Here is a 24,257-nt window from a genome sequence, read left to right on the forward strand (position 1 = left end):
ACATGAAACAATCGATCTACAAGAAAGTCGATTCTTAGTTTCGATTATTTCCAGCGGTGGCGGAATTAAGGAATAATTTGTTTAATGCAACGAAGCATATCGACTTGAAATAACTCTTAAATTGAATGCTTTCTGTTACTACATCCGAAACGAGGCGTGAAAGTTTGCACAAAGTAGTTTGTTGGCTACGTGATTACCTTTAACAGCAGAAACACATCAGCGCAGATAGCACAGATTACATCAGAGATGACCAATGATAGGTTGGATTGTAGTCGTTAGTCGAGTTCCTTCTCAGTAAAACGATTTAAAGCAAATATTCTACTCGAAATGTTATTTTTGTTTGGCTGAAATGAGTACATGTACAAGAATAATAGCTGTCATCATGGGATTCAATGTGAATATGTTGGTGCTTGGAGTTTTTCTGTTTCAACACTTTGTGCCAATGGTGAATACTGTAGGTTAGTTGAAGTAATTATTGTCAACTTCAGATAAGCAGATACATCATTGTATTTGCTTTGTGAATCTTGATTTCGTTCATCTAAATGCATGTCTTGATTATTGTAAACACGATGGACTGAAACATTAGTTTGTACGCAAACCGGCAGATCAAGGCAAGATCACATTGCCGTTCACCGAACGTCGTGGAGTGGTTAACACTCCTGCTTCATATTCGGGAGGTCCCGGGTTCAAATCTCGGCCCGGAGACCGGCTAATCTGACTTGGGGTTTTCGTAGTTTTCCTCAGTCCTTCCAGGCAAATGCTGGGATAATTCCTTAAATTAGGCCATGACTGTTTCCTTCCATATCATTTGCAGCACACCAGGTGTGGAATACTGCTCTGATAAAGGTTTAATACCCATTTAAGTGCTTGAATGTGCATCTCTTGTTACTTTTCTGCATAAAAGTAATTTGTTGGTTAAGCATATATTTTTAATTGATGAAATACTCTCTGGCTACAAGCTGCATCAGGTGGCTGAATGGTGAACAAACAAATCTTCTGCCTGAGAGTATTTCATCAACTTCAGCTGCTGTGAAAGATACACTTCATACATATAACTTTACTCTGTTGTGCGAGTGTAAAATTAAATATTAACTATTAGTGTCTCCAAAAGAACTTGACTGAAGGAATATGGAATGTCTGATATATCGTTATATTGGGATAAACATTTGTAAAATAATCTGGACTCGTGTCCTTTTCATATGCATTATATGTATGAAATGTACAAAGACCAGCTAGTAAAAGGCAAATATTTCATCACCACTTGCACAGTTTGTTTATGTCTGATCCATAGTTATTCCAGAGTATAGGTAGAATTTGTCCCACCATGTGGTATTATACCACTACAATTATAGATCAGGAAGTAGTTGATACAAGAATGGCGTAGAATCCATATTAGTCAGATACTGATTCATGACATATCCACTAATTGATGCAGCCTTATAATGAAAATTATAATCTGTTTAACCATTAAAAATATAATTATAAGGAAAGTTATGAAGTATATATACAACAGTGAATGGTGGTCAATTGAAGAATAAATTATAAACCAGGTGAATAATCAAATAATAAAGGAATATTGATAACATGCAGTTATGTCTTGCTTTTCAGCTAACAATTTGTATACATATGATGGTGTTTCAAGTACTGATATCATTGGAGTAGATGTATTCTTTGAAATCATAGAACCAGAAGAGCTGCAATATACCTACAGAATCAGGCCTGCTAAAGATTTTGGTGCACCATTTGTAAGTTTACAATTAATTTGAAATCTCAGAAGTAACAAATATTACTATGATAAGAATTTATTACAAGATTGGAATGACTTCAGTTTTACATCGTGAGGTCAGCATTATCCAGTGAACTGTTCTTTTCTGCTTTAACAAAAGCAAATGCATTTTCTTTTAGAAGTTGGCTGAACCTGGGTCTGTCAGGAATTAAATCTTTGTCCTATGTTTGATTTTCTGTGTACCTGTACTTGTAGAACAAATCATTTTCTGCATATGGAATTCCTCTTGTACCTGTGGAACCTCCATATGGATGTGGATGGCCAAACAATGCAAAGGAACTAGAAGGGAGTGTGGCTCTGGTTGAACGGGGGTAAGCACATGGGTTAAATTTTAATAATTAGGAGTATAATTATTTGTTACATGCAGAGGCTATGATTATAGAAAATACCACAATGTGCAAAGCCACCTTTGGTAGAACTTTACTGTTGGAGGGGGGAAAAATGACAGTCACACGGCATTTACAAAGGAAAATGTGTACCAGAAGCAGAAAGTAAATGTATATAAAAAAAATTGGCTACATTTTTCTTCAGTCAGTGACCCCTGACTCCATGCCACAGTACCTACCTAGATGTTTTCAAGAAGTGGGTTTTTCTTAAAAGATTTAATAGTAGGATTACAATAATTGTAGAGCAGTGAGGTGCAAAGTAAAGCAGATTTAATTATTTCTGTGTACTGCATTGTAAGCAGAATGACTCTGTTTAATAATTCAGAGAAAAATAGAAGATTAGAAGTCTTCATTCTATAACAGTGAGTTGCTAGGATACTGATGATAAAAATTTCTCTATATCAGGCCTGCATGACATGCGGGCCCTGGAAAGATTTTCTCTGGCACAGGGGCAATCAGCTGAACTGTGCCTGGGCCCCTGAAAAATCATCTTTCAAAATTAATCAATTATAATAAAATCTGATGTTCTTATTTTCTTACCTACATTCTTGGAAGTTACCAGACCTGTCATAAAGTTTTTACTTAACAACTTGTTAGTTAACAAATTCACACTCTTACATATTGAAATAGTAAAATAATGCAATGGTATTTAAATTTAATTAACACAATAATATCACACATCAATGTATTTATTTATACATAATGCATAATATTCACATACTTTTAACTAATGTAATTATCATACAGGAAACATGAGACTGCGGCCCAAAGCACTTCTGTAATTTACATTTTGTCCCACATGTACTTTAAAGTTGTGCAGACCTGCTCGATGAAATAACCTAAAAAGTAATTATAATTGCCCCATCTAAGTGAAGATTTAAATGGCCCAAAACTGTTTTTTTAACATTCTCCAAAATCAAATTTAATCAAATTTTTGTTGTTTCACATGTAGAGACAGACAGACAGACGGACATACAAGTGGATAGAGTGATTTATTCTATTCATTGGTGGCTCATTGAATTCATTCTATTAACATTAAAGTATAAAACCCAAAGGGCTGATGTTAATGTGATGTGTGTAGGTAAAGGACACCAAGTGGAAAAAGAAATGTTTGATGGGTCTTCCATTCCATGTTGGTTGCTATTAATTTTAGTGTTTGGTAAAGGATTCAGGGTTTTAAGAAAGAAATTATGGCATAAAATATGTGGATAATTAATATAAGTAAAACTGTAATGTGTTATAAATGGCTTTAAAAAAATATAAGTTTCTTTGTGTTTTAGGGAGTGTTCATTCTTGAGTAAAACTGTAAAAGCAGAGGAAGTTGGAGCACGAGCAATAATAGTTACAAATCAAGATCCCGAAAGTGATGAATTTTACATAGAAATGGTCGATGACAATACATTTCGAGAAGTTCATATTCCAGCTGGATTTCTTTTGGGAAAAAATGGGTATGTTTACAGCATACTGTAGGAGGGAATTCCATGGATTTTATAATTGTCCTATCAAATGACTCCATTTGCAACATGGCCATGTGGAATTTCATTTTTTTTTGTACTCTGCTGTAAAAGCAAACTCAACAACAGGGCCACTGTTTTCTTGTTATCACAGTTTTAGTTTTGATTTAGGTTTCTGCCATTATTTATTAAGGAAAAAAAGTATTCTGAAAACAAAAACTTGACAAAAGTTACATTTTTATCATGCAGTGTTTTTAGTGATTCAATTTCTTGCTACTTTGTTTCCTGATTTTTGTGGCCAAATATATAAACAAGGGGAGAAATGTGTATCTTACTGTTGTCTTAATCAAGCTGTAAGTAAGGCTGCCCCGCTATATGCCATATAGGCACTTGGGAGAGGAGGTATAGCTCCTAGTTGTTCTTGATGTCAGCACTAGATGGGGGTGAGTGGTCAGCATCACACCCCGAATCAAGCTGTACCTATGTTAAAAAAAGTATTATTAAATGACCCTGTCATGTTCATTCTGTGAAATTTTGCTGTATATTTCAGGTACACTCTTTTTTTCCTTTACCCCATGTACTCTGGGTAAAGTGCTTTTGAATATTAAGTACTTTCCTGCAGAATTTATATTATATGCATTGAGATCTTTAAATTAAATTTAATATTAATTATAATTTAATAATATAAATATGAAGCATATTCTGATAGCTATAATTTTCTGCTTCAACAGGTACATGATTAGAAAAACCCTGGAGAGGCTACAGAGGAGATTTGCTTTAATTAACATTCCTGTTAATCTGACATATGTTCCAGTAAATAAAATCAATCAGCCACCGTGGTTAGGATGGTAGCACATGCCATTCCTGCTAGTCAAAGAGTTTTCATGAATTGTAAATTGTACAGAACACACATTCCAGTGGCAGGATTGTAAATCAATTAAATTCATTACATCACGTCTGTATCCCACCCCCTAAGAAACCTCATGAGCTGTTGTATTTTTAAGTATATAATAAGTCTGTATGTGCCTGAACGCAAGAGTTTTTGTACAATATATGGAAATTGTTCCAAAATTGTTCTAGTGTTCATATGAAGATTTCAGAATTCTTGTTTTTTGGTTTGTGTTTACTTAGTGTATGTGAGAATCATTCCATGTATTTAAAAATGTAACATCCCCTTCCCCTTTTGTTGGGGGTGAGAATGTACATATACCCTTCAACTTTTAGATTGCATTAAATATTACTTGTATACATAAGCCTTCTTTATATAACTATTTTCTGAGGATTAGTAATGATCCAGGCTACAGGCTCATAAGGCAGAAAACAGGCAGAACTGACTTTTCCTAAAATAGTTATCATAATACCGAAGAAATCTGGTGGCAGTCGTCATCCATCTCATGAGTGTAACAAAAAATCTAAAATGGCAAACAGACTCCAACATTTGAAGAGAAAGTTCTAAGCCTGTCATATATAATCAGATATTTCACTAGAAAGTGAAATATGAAGTGTCTGGCTGACGATCTTAAAGTGTTAATACTGTAGTTCTGAAAATACCAAGTGCCATGTTCTAAAATATATAAGTTTGGTACAAGAAGCCAGTTCATATTATTAGCATCAGAAGTTAACATAGTTTATGGATACAGGCATACCTCGCAGATATTGCAGGTTCGGTTCCAGACCTCCGCAAAAAAGCGAGTCACACGAATTCTTTGGTTTCCCAGTGCATATAAAAGTTATGTTTACACTATACTGTAGTCTGTGTGATAGCATTATGTCTAAAAGAACAATGCAAGAACATTTCGAGAATTACCAAAATGTGACAGAGACACGAAGTGAGCACGTGCTGTTGGACTTGCTTGACCCAAGGTTGCCACAAACATTCAATTTTTAAAAAACCATAATATCTGTGAAGCGCAATAGAACGAGGTATGCCTGTACAGTGCGGTAATGAAATTTAATCTCAATATCTACACCATCATAAAAAATTGTAGAATGACAATAATACATTACGAAAAAATTCAGTCAAAATAACTTTAATCTGCCGTCCTTCAACGTTAAGTTGTTTCCATACTTGTGGGTCATCTTTTGCTTGGAAGTCGTAGTTACATGGTATAATTTTGAGAGCTGTTTCCATTAATTTCTTGAGAGCTCTAACATAACTGTCTTGGGTCTAATTGCAGTCCATATTTCTTGCTTACTCTTTCCCAGTGGCTTAGACCTGTCTAAAGTTCCTTCAGCCCATATATTATCAAGATGTCATCTACATACGTAAAAGCTTTTAAATCTGTTACTTTTGTTTTCTCTGATTTTATTGCAGATTTTATTCATTATAACATTAAAGATATTGGTGATAATATGCTTCCTTGTCTGACTCCTGCCTGATCTGATCATGATGACTGTTTTTTGTATTTTTCTTAGCACAGGTTATATTTTAATTTTTCTCAAAAGATCTCCTGATATTCCTGGTTTTTACAAATTTCTTCTCTCTTTGTACTATGTGTCATGACTAACACTTTTTCTTTCCAACTGACTTATTTAAAAAATTATACCTCTAGTCACCCTTCCCATTTTAATACATATAGTTCTTTACCCAATTTTTCTTTTGTATGAAGTGAGGCTTTTGCAGCAACTGAAGGTGATTAAATACTCTCGGGCTACAAGCCGCGTAGTGGCTGAATGGAGAACAAACCAAATCTTCTGTCAACGTTTCAAGAACCATCTCTGTTCCTTTGTTGTGAACTAGCTGATGGGAACTCAGTTAGGCCACCTGATGTTGCTTGTAGCCCGAGAGTATTTAATCAATTTTTCTTTTATGATATCTTTATACCAGTCCTCTAGTATTCTGTTTTCAGTCAACATTTTTCTCAAGACCCCAAACAAGCTATTTTGTTTACTGTCTGGTTTTTGTCACTGAATTTACTAATGATATAGCATCATACTAACTCTGATCCTATAAAAATAAAAATGTTCCCTTATCTTACATGACCACTAGTCTTATTATTAGCTTTGCTTTGCAGTGCAATTACATCTTGTGTATGTTGTACTATTTATACCTGCCACTGTAATGTACTTCAAATTAAAATATCTTGTACAATATTTGTAAATAAAGTAAAACTGCATTTTATGTCTCTTGTGTGTTGACTTAATGTGGAATGACCCTGACATAAGTCAACAATGTAGAATAGTCCATAACAAAGAACTTGTTACCTATATAGGTCACCTAGTCTTATTAGTTTACCGAAGCCCACCATTTGACAGAATCGTAACCTTTATCTTACGAGCGACCCATATAAGCTAGGCTTCTAAAATCATAGTACCACGATACAAGCTTCTAACATTTCGTTACGGATGCTTTTCACCCTGCGACGCGTTGCAAAATACATTAATCTGTTTGGATTGTCTGTTGTCCACATTTGGACACAAATGGGGGTTGTATCATCTTAGTCGCATTTTTCGTATGGTGTATGGTCACCCCTGTTTTGAGAAGTACAGAACTGCGTGTATTGTAACCAGTTCGCGCAGGAGACAGTCAAGAGCCAGTCTCTTGTAAACACAACGAACCTTCAGATTTCCACCAGCAGAAATTAATGCAACTCTGATCATAAACTTTTCAAGGTGGGCTGCTCCATCGACTGTGTAAATTCCCTTGCCACCGATTCCAGTGAGTTTGTCCAATACTACTATTTCTTGAGTATCGAAGTTGCAAAATCTCATGTCCTTTTCCGTTGTTTAGTTTGTTCCTATGAATCCAAAAGTCCGACGCCATTTGTATACAAATAGAAAAACGAGGAACCCACACACCACGTGTTGGAACGTGCAATAAACAAATTTCCCGTTTTTAGTATTCACCAAGGAAGTCTTTTTGAACATAATTTTCCCTTATGTATAGGGGACCCTGTCGATATCTTTCATCTCCTCCCCGACCGTTCAATTTATTATTTTTCTTCTATAATAAGTCTGAGACTGCACAATCTATAGCAACGTTGATCTGTTAATTCAGTCCAAAATAATTACATCAACATGACTCTACAATACAATAGCTCGTTATGTTTTAATGTCTGAGACATGTCAGTGAATTTTTACTGTGATGGAGGTCGCTCGTCATGCGAGTTCAATTGTTTTCCTTCGCTGGCAGAGGGCAATACGTGTATAATGAGGTAATGGCTCTATTATAATAAGAATGTGATCATTGAGAAAAAAAGTCGGAGATTTCCTCATTATCACTTTATTGGGTTGGTTAATTATAAAAAAAGCAGTGTCTTCATGAAAATCTTGTGGTAAAATTACCACCAAGGCAGAGCTTTCCATACGTCAATCACTCTTACCGGAACAAAAATTTAAAGTGCCTTCCTTGGTTTATGTGCCAAGGATAAATCAGCAATGCAGCAGGCATGTTTCAATGTATACATAAAGCCTTGGTACTGAAGGAGCGAGAGAGAATCTCTTCCTCATTTGGAACTGCCTCGGTGGTATGCTAAGTTTAATTGTTCTGCGCGCATTTACCTAGGATGAATTAAATATCAAGTCTTTTCGTTAGTCCTTTAGTTAAAATAATCATACTTGAATAACTAATTAAGATACGGCAATGCAATCGAAAAGCACTGTGAAGATTTATAACACACTACTTATCTGTATAAAAGCCATCATCATTATACAAGTTTTGCTCTTTTAAAGTTTCAGATGAATTTAAGTTATAATAATTACGAAAAATTACCAAATATAAATCCGATCTACAAAAGTAAACTGTCCAGACTAGAAGTTCTAAAACCTTTTCTTCTGCGGAACCCTCTAAACGACGTTGTGAGATTTCAGATAATTTAGTTATGCGTTCTTTGCATGATACGCATGAAATGAACGCTAGTTGGTCATGTCTGTCCGTATGACTCAAAACTGAGAACCGCTGGACGATTTAGATGAAATTTGGTATGGACGTTATGCCACTAAAGACTACGCTAAAGTACTTTTCAATAACCTGAAATCGATAATATCAACATGGCTGACAAACCAACTTGTTAGGTCGAATCACATTAGCGCCATTTGCAATAGGGCCATGCAATGATGTACGAGGTACGATCGGAAAGTTTCAAGACTGCGCCTATAAAAACCCGTACACTTATCTAAGGTATTAAATTCATCCATCACCCTCGAAGTAGTTCCCCTGGGAGTGAACACAACGATCCCCGCGCCGCTGCCAAGCCTGGAAGCATCCCTGAAAATCTTTCTTTGTCAGCCTGTCAAGCACCATCTGCGATTCTGCCTGAATCTCTTCTATCGTCTCAAATCTCCTTCCCTTTAGCTGAATTTTCATCTTTGGGAAGAGGAAGAAGTCACACGGAGCTTAGAAAGGAAGTTGGGGTCGGTTCTTGCAAGATCTTTGAGCTCCTGACAAACGAGAAGTCGATTCTGCTTCTGGTCCTCAGACAGGATGCGTCGCATGTGGAGTTCTTCCTTTAGAATCAGCTGACAGGTCCCATAGCCTATCCCAACAATGTCGCACAAGTCGTTGATGGTACGACGTCGATCTTCGTGAATGGCCTGCCGAATCTTCGTAACATTTTCGGGCGTTGTGCTCGAAGATGGTCGTCCAGAACACTCGTCATCATCGACAGAGGTTCGGCCATTTTTAAAACGTGAATGCCACACAAAAGTTTGTGCACGACCCATTGCGGACTCCCCAAATGCTTGCTTTAGCATTTCATAGGTTTCCGTAGCCGTTTTGGCGAGTCTTTGGCAAGAGATTCAGGCAGAATCGCAGATGGTGCTTGACAGGCTGACAAAGAAAGATTTCCAGGGATGCTTCCAGGCTTGGCAGCGGCGCTGGGATCGTTGTGTTCACTCCCAGGGGAACTACTTCGAGGGTGATGGATGAATTTAATACCTGAGATAAGTGTACGTGTTTTTATACGCGCAGTCTGGAAACCTTCCGATCGCACCTCGTATAGTTATAGATTTTCGAAAAATACAAAACTTTGAAGAATGTGTCTTTGCATAATGTAAAATAACAACATTGCGTCTGCGTGAAAGAGAAAATAACAACCAGGATTCACCAGCCAGCTAATTCAGGATTGTTTGTTTGCGCAGGCGCAATTTCCTTTTCCGTGGTCTGTGCAAATATGAAGAGACTTTTTTCCAATTTAGGCGTCTTCCAGTCCACCATCATCTATGAGTCATCGCCCTGATGATGGAGGTTGCAAGGACCTCTGAAACGTTGGTAAACTTCTACCAGACTACATGGCGCAACAACCCAGAACACTGCCATCTTCGTACTCGCCGCCGTGAGAACCTCAAATCCTACTTAAATCTAACTGAATCGTAGAAATCTGTTCTTAATTTCTTCGCGAATGTAATTTTGATTTTCATTCGTACTCAAATGTTTTAAACGTGCCTCATTGTAAATTAAATTATTTTCCACCTTAATGTTAGCCGAGGGATTTGTCCTGCATTCTGTTGACTCTCTAACACACCGAAATCATTTTCTACAGACATATTGCCTCCAACTGAAAAATATTTTGGTTTTGTTAATTACTGTCTACTGAATACACATTTGCATACTACACCAATATAACTGCCATTGTAAACTTCCTAGTGTTTCACCCCTCTTGTTTGAACATTTATTTGTTAGAAGGTTTTATAAAACAGACGTTATTTCTGAATGCACTTCAACTCTCACGTTGTACGGCACAAGAATTTCACAGCTATGATGACTCTACTGCGAACAGTTGAGTGGACGGGCGAATCAAAAACATTCTAATCACGTCGTGTTTTCAGAACTGGCAACAAAATTCAGACATGCTAAAATTCACGGAGAACATACCGTCAGTCTGAGCGGAGAATTGACTCGACTTTCAAACACAAGTATACGTCTGCACAGGCGGACAGCCGTTCTAACACGCGGTATAGAAAAATCGGCTGACTTCCAGTTCTCTTATGTTTAGTATTTAATACATTAGTCTGATCAATGTTAACACCCATCATAACAAATATCATGCAGATTGCTTCAACAATGAAAATATTTTGTGTTTAGAACAGCATTCAGTATGATGTCATCACGGCTTTAAAGTGCAGTCAATTCTCCGCTCAGACAGTACATCTTGAATGTACTCTGCAGTGTTCCATAAATAAATGCAGGTACAATGTCACTATCAGTTTCTTACGAATTCTTCAAACCTGTCTGGAAGCATCCAAAAATTCTGAATACATCAGACATTCGTTTTTAACCCCCCCCCCCAAGCATATTTTGTGGCCTGATAATAACACTCCAACCTTGCCCATCCCTTGTGGCCTTTGTTCAAGGACAACTAAGTTCAACTCTTTCGTTAAAATCCAATTATTGACTTTTTATGCCTTCATAATTTGTTGGTTTTTTCAAGGCCAAGTTCTAGAACAAGTGGTCTACAATAATGATTACAACATCCTTAATCAGCATTTTAATAGGGTAGACGGATGGGCTACATGTTGGAGATGAAACAGGTTTAAAATAACTATGTAGTAATGCTGTTAAAATATAAATATGCGTACACTGAAAAGATTGCGTAATACTCTGGACTCACACGTGTCTAGATATTAAAGGATAATGGAAGTTGTCACATTTTCGTTCCTGTGTTCCGCGTTTTTAAACTGAGCTCACGGCAGTTATCCAATAGGTTATGTCTTGTAAAAAGTGCTAAAATTAATACAATACATCGGCAATTTCATATTCGGTCATAAACTTTTCCTGTTATTTCATAATAAGGTGAATATCACGTTCTTTGCGTAGGTTTTTCTTGAAATAAACTGTACTGAAGTTGATTATTCATTATAATAAACGTGTGAATATATTCGCGTTAACCAAAGTAAGAAATTATCCTACCAGGATTGAAGATGGTAAAACTACGAACTTCTTACAACAATTTTATGTAAAACTACATTTACAATTTTTCCATATTTAGAGAGATTTAATTGTCTGAGTTGCCAATTCAGGTGTAAGCATAATACATTTGTCCAAAGAACAATGAATTCTTATCGAGTTCCTGCAACATTCAATGACTGATCCCGTGCCTTGTTAATGTTTAAAGTTTAACCAAAATTGAAGAAATTTAAATTCAACACAGTTATCAAAGGATTAATGGTACGTAAACAGTATCTCAAAACCCTTCCTAATACTCCTGCCTGTAGATGGGTATGAACATTCTCCGCGCCATTCTCCACTAATAGCCAAGACCATAAAAGAATGTGACAGCATGCAACTCTACGGCCATGAAATATTAAAATTAAAGAGAACAAACACGTTTCTTTGCTTCTTAACGACGACTAGAATACAGATTAGCGGACGGCGGGTGTTTGTTTTTATGAGTGGTGGGTAATTACATAAGCTCTTCGAGGTGTCAAACACACCGCGGAGCGCGGGCCACGTTTGCGTGTAGGACAAGGCCTTCGGACTTTCAGTTCTGTGTACAACAGTGACAGCTTCTTTGCCAACCAACTCCTTGGAGCTGAATTTTTCTTCGGAAAATTATAATCACCTACGTTTACAGAACCCAAAAGTTTAAGAGTGAGTTCATAATAGGGGGAACAAAAAAAACACACTTCAAATTTCGTCGGCTCACCAAATAACTATGCTTAGACTATTGTTGGGATAATCAAATCAAGGAGGATGAGATGGGCGGGGCATGTAGCAAGTATTGGAGAGGTAAGATATACACACACATTTTAATCGGGAACTTAAAATGAAGAGATAATTTGGAAGGACTAGGCATACGAGGTGCGATCGGAAAGTTTCAAGACTGCGCGTATAAAAACCCGTACACTTATCTCAGGTATTAAATTCATCCATCACCCTCGAAGTAGTTCCCCTGGGAGTGAACACAACGATCCCAGCGCCGCTTCCAAGCCTGGAAGCATCCCTGGAAATCTTTCTTTGTCAGCCTGTCAAGCACCATCTGCGATTCTGCCTGAATCTCTTCTATCGTCTCAAATCTCCTTCCCTTTAGCTGAATTTTCATCTTTGGGAAGAGGAAGAAGTCACACGGAGCTATGAAGGGTGCGGGATGACGGCCATGGTGTTTGAGGCCAAAAACTGCCGAACTTTGAGGGCGGTGTGCGCTGGCGCGTTGTCATGATGCGTCGCATGTGGAGTTCTTCCTTTAGAATCAGCTGACAGGTCCCATAGCCTATCCCAACAAACAATGTCGCACAAGTCGTTGATGGTACGACGTCGATCTTCGTGAATGGCCTGCCGAATCTTCGTAACATATTCGGGCGTTGTGCTCGAAGATGGTCGTCCAGAACGCTCGTCATCATCGACAGAGGTTCGGCCATTTTTAAAACGTGAATGCCACACAAACGTTTGTGCACGACCCATTGCGGACTCCCCAAATGCTTGCTTTAGCATTTCATAGGTTTCCGTAGCCGTTTTGGCGAGTCTTTGGCAAGAGATTCAGGCAGAATCGCAGATGGTGCTTGACAGGCTGACAAAGAAAGATTTCCAGGGATGCTTCCAGGCTTGGCAGCGGCGCTGGGATCGTTGTGTTCACTCCCAGGGGAACTACTTCGAGGGTGATGGATGAATTTAATACCTGAGATAAGTATACGGGTTTTTATACGTGCAGTCTGTAAACCTTCCGATCGCACCTCGTACATCGAAGGATAACATTAAAATAGATCTCAATTAATAATTTTATCACGAAAGGTCATTTTTTCACCAACTGAGAGACTATTTAGGTTCTCAGGAACTTCGCTACGTGGAGATAATTAAGAAAATAAAATAATATAGGATTTGAGACTTTCGCGGCGAGTACAATCAATAACATAACCTTCCACTTCGTCCCCAAACTTTGCTAATTTAGCAAACAAGTTGCCAAAAGCCGTAACTATCATCAATTTTGTCATGGATTTCCTCAGTCCTTCCAGGCGAATGTTGCAACAGTGTCTTCACTCATATCAAGATCGCCCCCCCCCCCCTCCCATTCTACCGAACGTGATTATACTTCGAAGCACCTAAACCAAGTTTTCACTGCAACCGAGACAGAACCCATCCACCTCTTTTCAGTTTTAAACTCTCCTGTTACCACAAAAACATTCTCGCAATGAAAGAACGAACGGACAAAGAAAAATGCAGATTCGTAGCCAGTATTCTGACGTCACAAAGATGGACAAAATAATGGACAGTGATGAAATCACAAGGGAGGGGTCGGCGTATAAATTGCTGCTCCGGCGTACAAGCAGCACATCGCCAACAGTTGCGTCCCTTGGTCATCGAGGAGCGTCCTTCTTCAGCCGTCAGCAATGAGAGCTACTGTGAGTACCCGTACCGGACCCTAAACCATTTGCATGCTACTCACGATATATCTCGATAGTTCTCGAATGGATTGTTTGATATCCCGGAAACACACTAACGGAAGATTTTTTTTTTAAAATTACGAGTTATTATTACGCGCAATGCACTACAACTGTTTTGCCCCGACAACTTCTACTTTACATGAAACTCAAATTGAACGTCATACACTATCTCAAAGAAAAGGCTCATCGTTACGAACGGAAGTTATATGACGCACGATGGAAGCATCAATATGATACGTAACTTAAATGTAGAATAAAGCGAGGTTCAGATTTACAGAAATCTGATTAAAAATAACCTGTGCCTTTAAGCAACACAATATTCAAACTATGGAGCAGTCTAATAGACAGTAGATTTCCGTTAGTAACAAATGAGAAACACAGAATGGTGAAGAACTCATTTGAATACCCCCTTTAGAAAATTCTAGTAATAATGAAAATGGTTTATTCATTAGACCCCATATGGGTAACACGTACACCGTAGACTGTCTAAAGTACAGGCCTATTTCATACACACATGAAGTAATTGCAGTACAGCCAACTCCCTCAAAAAACGGATGTTACTTAAGTAACATTTATATAAATAAACACAGTCACAATTAAATTATGAGTATTCAAAGAATACTCATGCAAATAGTATGACATAATCAAAATTAGAAAAATACTAAACATATTAATTTTTTACAGCTGCTCAGATATGTATAATTTCTGAATTTTGGCCACATTCCCCCAATATGAATATTTATAATCATGCTTATGTAGCTTTACTTACTATGGCTTACTTTCCAGCTGGTGTTGCTAGTTGCAGTTGTGGCTATGGTTTGTGCTGCTCCATCTCCAGTGCCAGCACCCAAACCAAGCCTCTACCCTCTTGCCTACAGCTACCCATCTGCACTCACTTACAGCGCATACACATCACCCTACTACACAAGCTATGTTGCACCCTACTCATATGGCTACCCAAATTTAGGTCAGTATATCGACAATTATGAAATATATTTCTTACTTTCAAGCCATATAATATTGAGAGAAATTTCAGATTCTCAAGGTGGCAAGCATGAAGATGGCTGTCTTCTGGGTTATTGCATTATGTGTCCTGGTAGACATTCACTTTCATTTCAGGGACATTTGCTGAGTCCATCAGGACGATAAACAACTCATCACCCTGAAGATGGAAGCAGCAATAACCTCCGAAATGTCAGTGAATGTCTACCAGGCTACATAGTAAAACAACCCAGAAGAAAGCCATCTTCATATATAACACTGTTAGGATAGCAAAAAAAAAAAAAAATTGAGGTTATGATGTACCAAAAATGTAGCTTGAAGCAGAAAACAAAAATGCATACAGAATTATTGTGGGGAAACCCCTTCGGTAGCAGTCATTAGAAACACCGAAAATGTATTAGAAAGATATTGAGCTATCTCATAATCTTATCCAATGATGGATGTTGTCATTAACAGTCTTTAATGCTCAATTCTATTAGCTGGAAGTCATTTGATTATTTCATAATTATAAATCCTGTATCAGATTTTCAAAAGTCATCTTTATACAGCATATGCATAACTTTTACTGATGCACGTAGAAACCTTTAACAATGCTGCTTCAATAATTTAACTTATCCTACATTTTAAGATGGTGGAAGGATGGAGGACATTAATAACTCCCAACTTTAACCTATAATTGACAAGTAGCATTCGATAAGAGCCAAAAGAAGAAAAGGGAAGAGTGATAATATGGGGCTAGTGAAAGAGTATGTGCTTTAATACGCATAACTTACGCTATAACCGTCATTAATATGTCACATCATCAGCTTATCTCTTCTTCTTCTTCAAGCTATAAACCTCTCTTTCTTCTGTTGTGGGTTCTCTCATTCCATCCATCTCTTATTTTCTCTCTCAAATTATGATTTACCATTAACTGACTTGGTTTCTTTTGGAATTTTCATGCAGTTGGTAATTCATTCCAAGGCATGCAACTTTCCTGTAAAGAGCAGTTAATTTCTTTTCTTACAGCTGTTATAACTTCAGTTCTGTAACCAACACCATACATGCCATATAAACTTCTGTTTTAGTAATTTTTAATAAGGGTATGAACTAAGAGAAAAAAACTTTATTAATTGTGCTTTAACATGCCACTTCAATTTGGTCTCTCAACCTTTGGGAAGTCCAAAGACTGGAAATGTTTGAGATCAGAGTGCTGAAGAAAAAAATATTTGGGCCAACAGCGCAAAAGTAACAAATTTGCATAATGAGGACTTTTGTAATTTTACTCTTCATAACACATTCAGGTGAAGAGGAAGATAAGATGGACAGAGCACGCTGCACACATGGGTGAAACTCTCGATTCATACAAAATTTTGGTTAGAAAACCTGATGGCATAATAATACCTATAATAGCTACATCTTGTGAGAGTGTTGGGGACTAGATTCATCTGACTAAAGATAGAGATGAGTGGTGGGGTATTACGAGTATAATAATGAATCTTCAGGTTCCAGAATAGACGGGAAATTTCTTTACTAGCTAAGCAACTAAATGTTTTCAAGAGGAATCTATTCCATGGTGTTAGTCAGCTACTTATATAGAGAGATGAAGTAATGTAAGGATGGAAACAATTACATAATACATTTCATAATTTGAAATCTTCAACAAATATTATTAAGGTGATCTAATCAAAGGATGACATGGGTAGGGCATGTAACATGCATGGTAGAGATAAAAATTTCATACAAAATTTTAGATGCAAAATCAGAAAAACAGACCATTTAGGTGATTTATGAATGAGAGGATAATACTAAAATGGATATTAAAGTATGGAATACATTTACTTGCCTCAGGATGGGTTTAATTAAGCAAAGAAGAAACTTTAACTATTATGTTTTGTTGAAAATGCGTTTTTTCACAGGCAGTTAGATACTTGAAAACATAATAGTGTGTAATAGTATGTTTATATCACTATGTTTTGATTTCAGGCTATGCATACTCATATCCTTATGTGTTTGTATGAAATGGCAGAGGAACGACAATGAACTGGCAACTTCAACTTTTGTTTACAAGAAAGCACTATCAATTTTCATCAACTTGCATTTGTCATAATCTTGTGTTGTAATTGTACATTTAACATTTCCTAACTCAATAAATTGCTAAGATGAGTAGCAAAGTCTATATTTTGAATTTTAACTTGCATAAACAATTAAACAAGAAATAATTACAATTACTAGAATAAACAAAAAGAAAATAAAGCACATGACTGAGCAGAAAGTCCACAACACATTCTTCACATTCATACTTCTTTGAACAATTGGAAACTACAAGCTCTTTTCATTATCCTATTTATTAATGTGCAATTACATGGAGCTGAAATGAGAAGGATATTGAAGAAATCAATTAAAGACTATTTTAACATACTATACCAGAATTTGCCCAAAATGAACAACAAAATTCATGAGAATAACCTGTATTCAGGATGAGAAGTGAAAATAGGAACTCCTGAACATAAAATAAGAATGCAGTTTGTTGGTCTGTTTCTGAGATTTCCTTATACACATATTTCATAAACCAAATCATTTCAGTATTGACACATTTTAAAACTGTATCTGAGTACGGTCATTTATTGGCATTTTGCACAGACTGCCATGTGACTGGTGACATCCGTGATTCTTTGAATAATCAATTAATTGATTGTCCTTCATTGCTTTACCATGTAATACAAAAAATCATCAGTGCACTGAAATGGCTGGGCTCCAGCAGCAGAGTAACTGGGAGTGAACGTGTTAACACACGACACTAAAAATCATGTCTAAATCATTAATGACTGGAAATTGGGGGAGGGGATGAACAAATAAGGACACTTGTCATAATTAAAAATATAATGCCATCTTTCACAAAATATGACAAATACAATACTGAGAATAACTTCACATTTTTGTTTACCTGTAATAAAATAATCCTGATAAAGGATTATATCTTCTGTTCCTTCACTGTTCCATCGGCAGTACCATAAAACACTTTGGTGACCATGTTAACAAACAAGCCTGTCTCCACCACACCTATAAAAAATAATGATCAGTATTTCACTTCAAAAGCAAATAAATATTTCTAACCAACTCTCTCAATCTAAAGGTACAACACCACAAACATCAAAGCCTACCACTACAAATCATCCTGAGCCAGTTTCATCCAATTTCCACACTATTTATTTTCCTAGATTAATGAGTCTCTGTGCTTAAGTATCAGGATGGTAAATGGGACCCAGAGCCAGTCTGGACATGATGGAGGACAGAACCCCAGCTATCCAGTCTTGAGCTATCTTGCCACATACCTCATTCCCTTTTCTTACATTCCATATTCGTGTTATCCACTGACTTCCTTCTTGGTCACTACACTGAAAATTCTAAGTGATACGCATAAGACCCGAAGTTCCTATGCCGTACCTCTTTGACACAAATAATTTCCTGAGCACTTTGTTTCCAATCAACTGTGGGTAATTTATGTTCTTATTACTAGGGTTATTTCCGCAGGGGTAAAGTGACTGAAGTGTAAACCTCCATCTAATGCCAAGATAAAGAATACATGGAGTCATATCTCCACTCCTTTACACATCTACATGGCACAGTATTTAGATAAAGAACCTGGGAAATGTCAACTTTACTTACTCTCCTTAAATTAAGAGACCACTTCTTGCAACCTTACAAAACAAATGGTAAAACTACTGTTTTATATGTATTAATATATTGAGCTTCACTGATTTGAAGAACAGAAGAGATGATTACAGTTTCTGAACTCAATAAGTTCATGTATATTTTCTTCCCCTAATTTAATTAACTTCTCTCTCGTTTGATTAAATAATCTCAGGTTACAAGCCGAGTCAGGTGGCTGACGTGGCTTGTAACCGGAGAGTCTTTCATCAACTTCAGTCGCCGCAAAAGCTTCACTTTATACTTATTTCTTGTTTGTTATTCCCAGACCATTGTATTTTCAAACATTTTCAACCAATGCAATGTTTAATTCTCTTCTCCCTAACAAATACAAATATACATACCAGGGATCATTTTAATGACAGTGTTGACAGAAGCCCAGTCAAAGTCTGAAGCTGGAAATTTCCAGTCCAAAATAAAGTTACCATTATCAGTGACTAGAGGTCCCTATTAACAGAAAAGATATTTCATCCAGATATACTTCATTTACCTGAACAGAAACACATCAATAAACACAAGTCATATGCATATTTTGAACTTCAGAATAATGTCCTACACAGAAGCAAGCTGTTCTTTATATACTCAGGTATGTTCCATTAACATAAACCAATATTAAGCAACATACAGCTTTCATCTTTCCCATTCGAAGTTCCGCCACACCTCCATACAATGCTTCAATCTTCTGCTGCACAGGGCAGTAAGCCATGGGGATAACCTCTACTGGAATACCCTTCTTATATTTTTCACCAAGTTTATGGGACTCCTTCCTTCAAAATAAGAAGACATTATAAAACTGGTAAGATACAGTGTATGTTAAATACAATGTATTCAAAATAAATTATATATATTTTTATGTAGAAAAAATATTTTCAAACAAAAGGATGATATTCAGCTTCCTTGCTAAGAGCACTTGATCAAGCACAACTTAGATAAATGTTCCATTTGTTTGTGAACAAAGTAAAAAAAGGGAAACTTAATTGGCACCATTACCAGAAAATAATACATCAAATGTTTACTGTATATTGCACTGGCACAAAATATTTTCCCAGATCTGAGAAGTAAATATTTTTATTGTCATTCTGCACTATGCTTTTCATCTCTGTCCACATTTACAGAAAAATTATTGATGTTGGATCTTTTCTCTTCCAATTTAATTCCCTTATCCAAAACTTCATTTCCTCCAACCTATTGAAGCTACAACAAAAAACGACTACATTAACAGTAGTGTCACATGTGAAGCAGGGTGTAATTTGCAGGAAGTATGTAGAATGGGACTCATATTCATAACTGGAAGAATTTAATGTATCTGGATGGTCCTTCATACCACGTTGGTCTGTGATTAAGTGAAATTACATCTGATAAAACTCGCAGCATATAAATATAAGTAAAATCTCAGAAACTTTTAAATGTTAAATTTTGTAAACTTACAAATACAGTAAAACCCCTCTAGTTGGACACCCCTATATCCTGGACACCCCTCTATATTGGACACTTTTAATTGGTACCAGCGAATATCCTATAATTTTATATGTCCACAACAACCTATATCTTGGACACCCCTTTATCCTGGAACTTGTTCACCCCTTTTGTTGTAAGTTGGACAGGTTCATGCTTTTTGGCTTCAATGCTTTTATGGAAAACATTTTCAGTTAGTATTTTGTTATTTTGAATTTCTGGCTGATGAATGCCTTCTACCTGAGGATTAGCTTATGGTTGAGGGTGTGAGGCATTGAACACATCATTGCAAAGCAGTGAAAGTGTATAGTTATTCTTTTGTTGAACCTTTCACTGGACTACAGTAGGTATTGCTGGTGCAGTTTTAACTTTGTCACTACAGTACAACCCCACTATAACGCGGGTCACGGGGGACAGGGGTAAACTCGCGTTATAGAGAAACCGCGTTATTACGGGAGTGCATCAGAAAAATCGGTACAAGTACAGTATTGATAGACTATCGACACTTAAGAGTATACATACTTATTTCACTATGCTACGATTGATTTTTACGGAAAAAGTAATAAATAATTAATTTGGCTTGCATTTTAATATAATTTTGAGTTCTGTGTGAAGGATAATTGATGAATTTTTTTTTCTTTTTTTTTCTGCACTATGGGGGACATGAGGTACCCGCGTTATATCTGGAACCGCGGTATAGCAAACCGCGTTATAGAGGGGTTGTAATGTACTGTGCTTGCAACTGAGTTAAACAGTGTTAACAGAAATTACAGTAGTTAGATTATGTAAGTAAATAAGTTACATTGTCGGTAAACGTAAAGTATTGGTGCCCTTCCCTTTGAGCTTATCCAGGCAAGTTTAATTTAGTGAAAACAAAATTTGTAAAAATTTAATTTAATCTTTTGATTTTTCTTATCAGTAATTTCCTTTTTGGGAAGGGCTCCATAATACTCTACAATTACCATATTGTCATTACACCACAGTTTGAATGGATGATTTTCCCCTTTCCCTCTATCCTGGACACCTCTGTAAGTTGGACACATTATCGTGGAACCGCAAGTGTCCAAGTTAGAGAGGTTTTACTGTATATTGACAACTTTGTAGCTGTGAAGTTATTAAATTTCTTACACTTACTACAGTACTATTTAACAGAATTTACTTACGATTCATCTCCAACAATGATTAGTTGCTTTGCACAAGAAGCTACAATCTTTTCTTGTGTGAGACATCCTCCTCCTCCTTTTATAAGTGTCATATTGGCATCCACTTCATCTGCACCATCAATGGCACAATCCAACTTTAAATTTAAAAATATGTTGCATCACTCATACAGAGTTAAATTTGCAATACAGTTCCTTCAAATTGTAAACAAGTCTGAAGATGATATTATATCATAAGCATATTCTGTAGCTGCTACTGCGTAACTGGTCTTTCTGAGAAAAAAGTTATTTACTAATGCTGGCAAAAGCATGACAGAGCAAAAGTATAAAAGTGCATGTATAACAAAATTATTAATTCTTTAATTCCTGCCTTTTCTGCCACACTTTGCAAGATACTACAGCCCACGCTCTCAAGAAACAAATGCCTCAATGATGTTCAAATGAAGGATGCAACACAAGATACTGTACCTTGGGATACATATCCAAATCTCCTAATTGAAGCTTGTGGTTCACGATGAGCTGTCTTGCTTGATATGATGTTGGAACACACACAATATGAAGGTTTTCATCTTTCACTCGTTGTGCTGAAAAGGAAAATTAACATCTTGATATCAAACTGCAATTAAACATTAAGATCTTAAACTTTTTGTTACCAATATGATTGCATATTTGTAGAAATGCAGTATTTCCAGTATCTCTTACTCCACACTTCTTAGTGAAATGGTGAAGAATGGACCCTGAAATAAGATATCATGTACTTCCACCAAAAACTTGGACTGACAGTTATCAGTTTTTGTGCCTTTCTCATTTCTCATACTGGGTACATCAGTACTTAGTACAAGGAAGTTTCTGCCACAATGCAGAAACTTAATTTTCATCTTCAACTTTCTAGATGCACCATGATTCACAAATTGCCAATTGGTTACATCACTCTTTGACATGATGGAGATAAGTCACTTACACACAATATAACAGGAAAAATATTTCATCCACCCCATTTCCTTAGGACTCATTTTTGTATTATGCCCAATTCATTAATGTGATCTGAATCTGTGAAAAAAATAATATAGTTCACATTTTCTGGGGTTTCACTTCTACTGGTCAAGCCCTTATGTAAATGTAATAACTTAATTGTTATTTGATAATTTGTTGTAAATGTTTTGTGTATGTAAAAAGAGAAGCTATTTGTTCTGGGAACACCTTAGTTACTTATATTAGATTTAAACAAAACATGTTTCACAGCAAGAGGTATTTAAGATTTGAGGTTATCATGGCAGTAAGTACGAAGATGATTGTCTTCTTAAGGGGTATCTTTTTGAAACAAACAGATCTTTACTGCTGCTTTGAAGAGTAAGAGCTTCCCATCCCCACTACGTAGTATCCAGTACTTACCTAACCTCTCAACAGCATACACAATTGTAGAACCACTTCCAACACCAATTTTGTAGTTATCCTAATGAGATAAACATATTTCAATTAACACAAAAGTAGCACAGCAAACAGTCCACATAATCAATGTCATAAACCCTCTACTGTATTACATACACATGGCAGCATCATACACAGAACACTGATCTACATAACCTCTGCGACAGTGATAAACACTAAGCACATAGTAGTGTTTCACTGTGTAGTCATCCTATGGCAGTAATACGTCAGCAAGAAAGGGAAAGTAAAATTAACTTCACATTGCAGTAATACTGTGATATGTACTGTACTTACCACGAAAAACCTGTCACGATAATGGGTCTCTGAAATGAGATTTGAATGAAGAAATTCCAGAATTCTTAACAAGAGTACTAAATCGGCCGCGAAATTACGTTCTTCATTTGTACAATAATAATAATACCTAACGTACTAAAATGAGGTCCATTATACAAATTTCCTAAGTGATTTCATCATTGCAATGACTAGATTAAAATTATACCGTTTTGTTTTATTGCAGTCCTCCTCAAAACAATTCTCCGGCTATGCAAATAGTTGATGCCGGCATTCCCTTTCTCAATCTTATAATGTAGGTGTAAAACAATAGCTCGTAAAGGGGTAGACTACAAGAAAGGGCAGAAATTATATTGCAAGAGAATTTGAGGTTAGGGTTACTAAACCACGTTTCACGTGCCTACACAGCAATACAATCCGCTACATACCCGGTTATATCAATTAAGGAATAAGTACGGTAAAATTAAACACCTAGCTTAGTTACCTTAACATATTCATCAACTGCTTTGACGGCAGCAACGCGTTTTGCAAATTCAACCGATGACATGATTCTTTGATGCACTTCAATGGTCGGACCAAAACTAGTTATTCGTGGCCTTGGCAATTTAACGGGGCACAGTTCATTCGTAGAGATCAGACATCCACGAAATATCTCTGCATGTCTTCCTGAAAATTTCCACTTCTTTACTCTCCACAGGCAAGAAGCTGTTGACATCACGGGCTCACATCGAATTGATGCGTTGGGACAACTTCTTTCGTTTCAACACAAATATGAGACATGTATGAACTAAAGATGTCGTTTTCCACATATCGAAGAATGCGGCAATAAAAGAAACGAAGGGCCCGTTACAGATACCGAAAGAGTTTTTAAAAGTATCTTTGGGTTATTCATACACGCAAACGTCTGCTGATGACTGGAGCATCAGCAGTATGGCATAGGCAGTGATGGCCTAGATTGTGGCCATTCGGTTGCATATACGGTTTGGAGGGACGTGCTTCATCAGGGTTTTAGTCTACATGGTGCAACGACCTAGAAGACCACACTATCATGAAAACTTCATACAGTAGTATTCTTTTCCTATAAATTTGCTTTCCACTTTGACAAGAGGAGGAGAGACGTAAGGTTATTCTTACTAGGGATTTTAACTAGGGACCTTGCATATTCACAAGATGTACAGATCTCAAACCTGTCATGAAAGGCAAATAATATGGTGATATGATCAAGATTGGTGGACTTTTAAGCAGTTACATTTATGGGTGAGCTAAATAAGGCACAACTTCGGGATCTTGC

The 24,257-nt window shown here is 36.7% G+C and overlaps 3 protein-coding genes across 6 annotated transcripts; 2 read left to right on the forward strand and 1 right to left on the reverse strand.

Moving 5' to 3' along the window:
- The first annotated feature begins 44 nt into the window (after window positions 1-44).
- On the forward strand, window positions 45-6,747 carry LOC110826940 (PRADC1-like protein). Of its 2 annotated transcripts, none has more exons than XM_022058090.2 (5): window positions 45-458; window positions 1,609-1,745; window positions 1,982-2,097; window positions 3,453-3,620; window positions 4,358-6,747. In XM_022058090.2, exons 1-5 carry the CDS (start codon window positions 350-352, stop codon window positions 4,476-4,478), a joined length of 651 nt encoding a protein of 216 aa, XP_021913782.1. In that variant the 5' UTR covers window positions 45-349; the 3' UTR covers window positions 4,479-6,747. The 2 variants fall into 2 exon arrangements, with proteins under 2 accessions (XP_021913782.1, XP_087205719.1); XM_087349593.1 differs by having other exon boundaries at window positions 45-445.
- Rpi (Ribose-5-phosphate isomerase) lies at window positions 2,846-23,994 on the reverse strand. 2 transcript variants are annotated; one of them, XR_002542174.2, is made up of 9 exons: window positions 23,451-23,994; window positions 22,640-22,700; window positions 21,716-21,831; window positions 21,251-21,384; window positions 19,258-19,399; window positions 18,977-19,079; window positions 17,869-17,984; window positions 15,716-15,918; window positions 2,846-4,106 (listed from the first exon to the last, which is right to left on the reverse strand). XR_002542174.2 is itself a non-coding variant. In XM_022058088.2 (8 exons), exons 1-7 carry the CDS (start codon window positions 23,679-23,681, stop codon window positions 17,896-17,898), a joined length of 876 nt encoding a protein of 291 aa, XP_021913780.1. In that variant the 5' UTR covers window positions 23,682-23,994; the 3' UTR covers window positions 15,679-15,918; window positions 17,869-17,895. The 2 variants fall into 2 exon arrangements, 1 of the variants encoding a protein (XP_021913780.1); XM_022058088.2 differs by lacking the exon at window positions 2,846-4,106 and having other exon boundaries at window positions 15,679-15,918.
- On the forward strand, window positions 13,741-17,100 carry LOC110826941 (uncharacterized). Of its 2 annotated transcripts, XM_022058092.2 has the most exons (4): window positions 13,741-13,898; window positions 14,727-14,907; window positions 15,060-15,134; window positions 16,908-17,100. In XM_022058092.2, exons 1-3 carry the CDS (start codon window positions 13,887-13,889, stop codon window positions 15,104-15,106), a joined length of 240 nt encoding a protein of 79 aa, XP_021913784.1. In that variant the 5' UTR covers window positions 13,741-13,886; the 3' UTR covers window positions 15,107-15,134; window positions 16,908-17,100. The 2 variants fall into 2 exon arrangements, with proteins under 2 accessions (XP_021913784.1, XP_021913785.1); XM_022058093.2 differs by lacking the exon at window positions 15,060-15,134.
- Window positions 23,995-24,257: the final 263 nt, after the last annotated feature.

This window comes from Zootermopsis nevadensis, unplaced genomic scaffold (genome assembly GCF_977971745.1).
Source record: "Zootermopsis nevadensis isolate Lab colony 2312 unplaced genomic scaffold, Znev_1.0 Znev_ptg000016l, whole genome shotgun sequence".
Lineage (NCBI taxonomy): Eukaryota > Metazoa > Arthropoda > Insecta > Blattodea > Termopsidae > Zootermopsis > Zootermopsis nevadensis.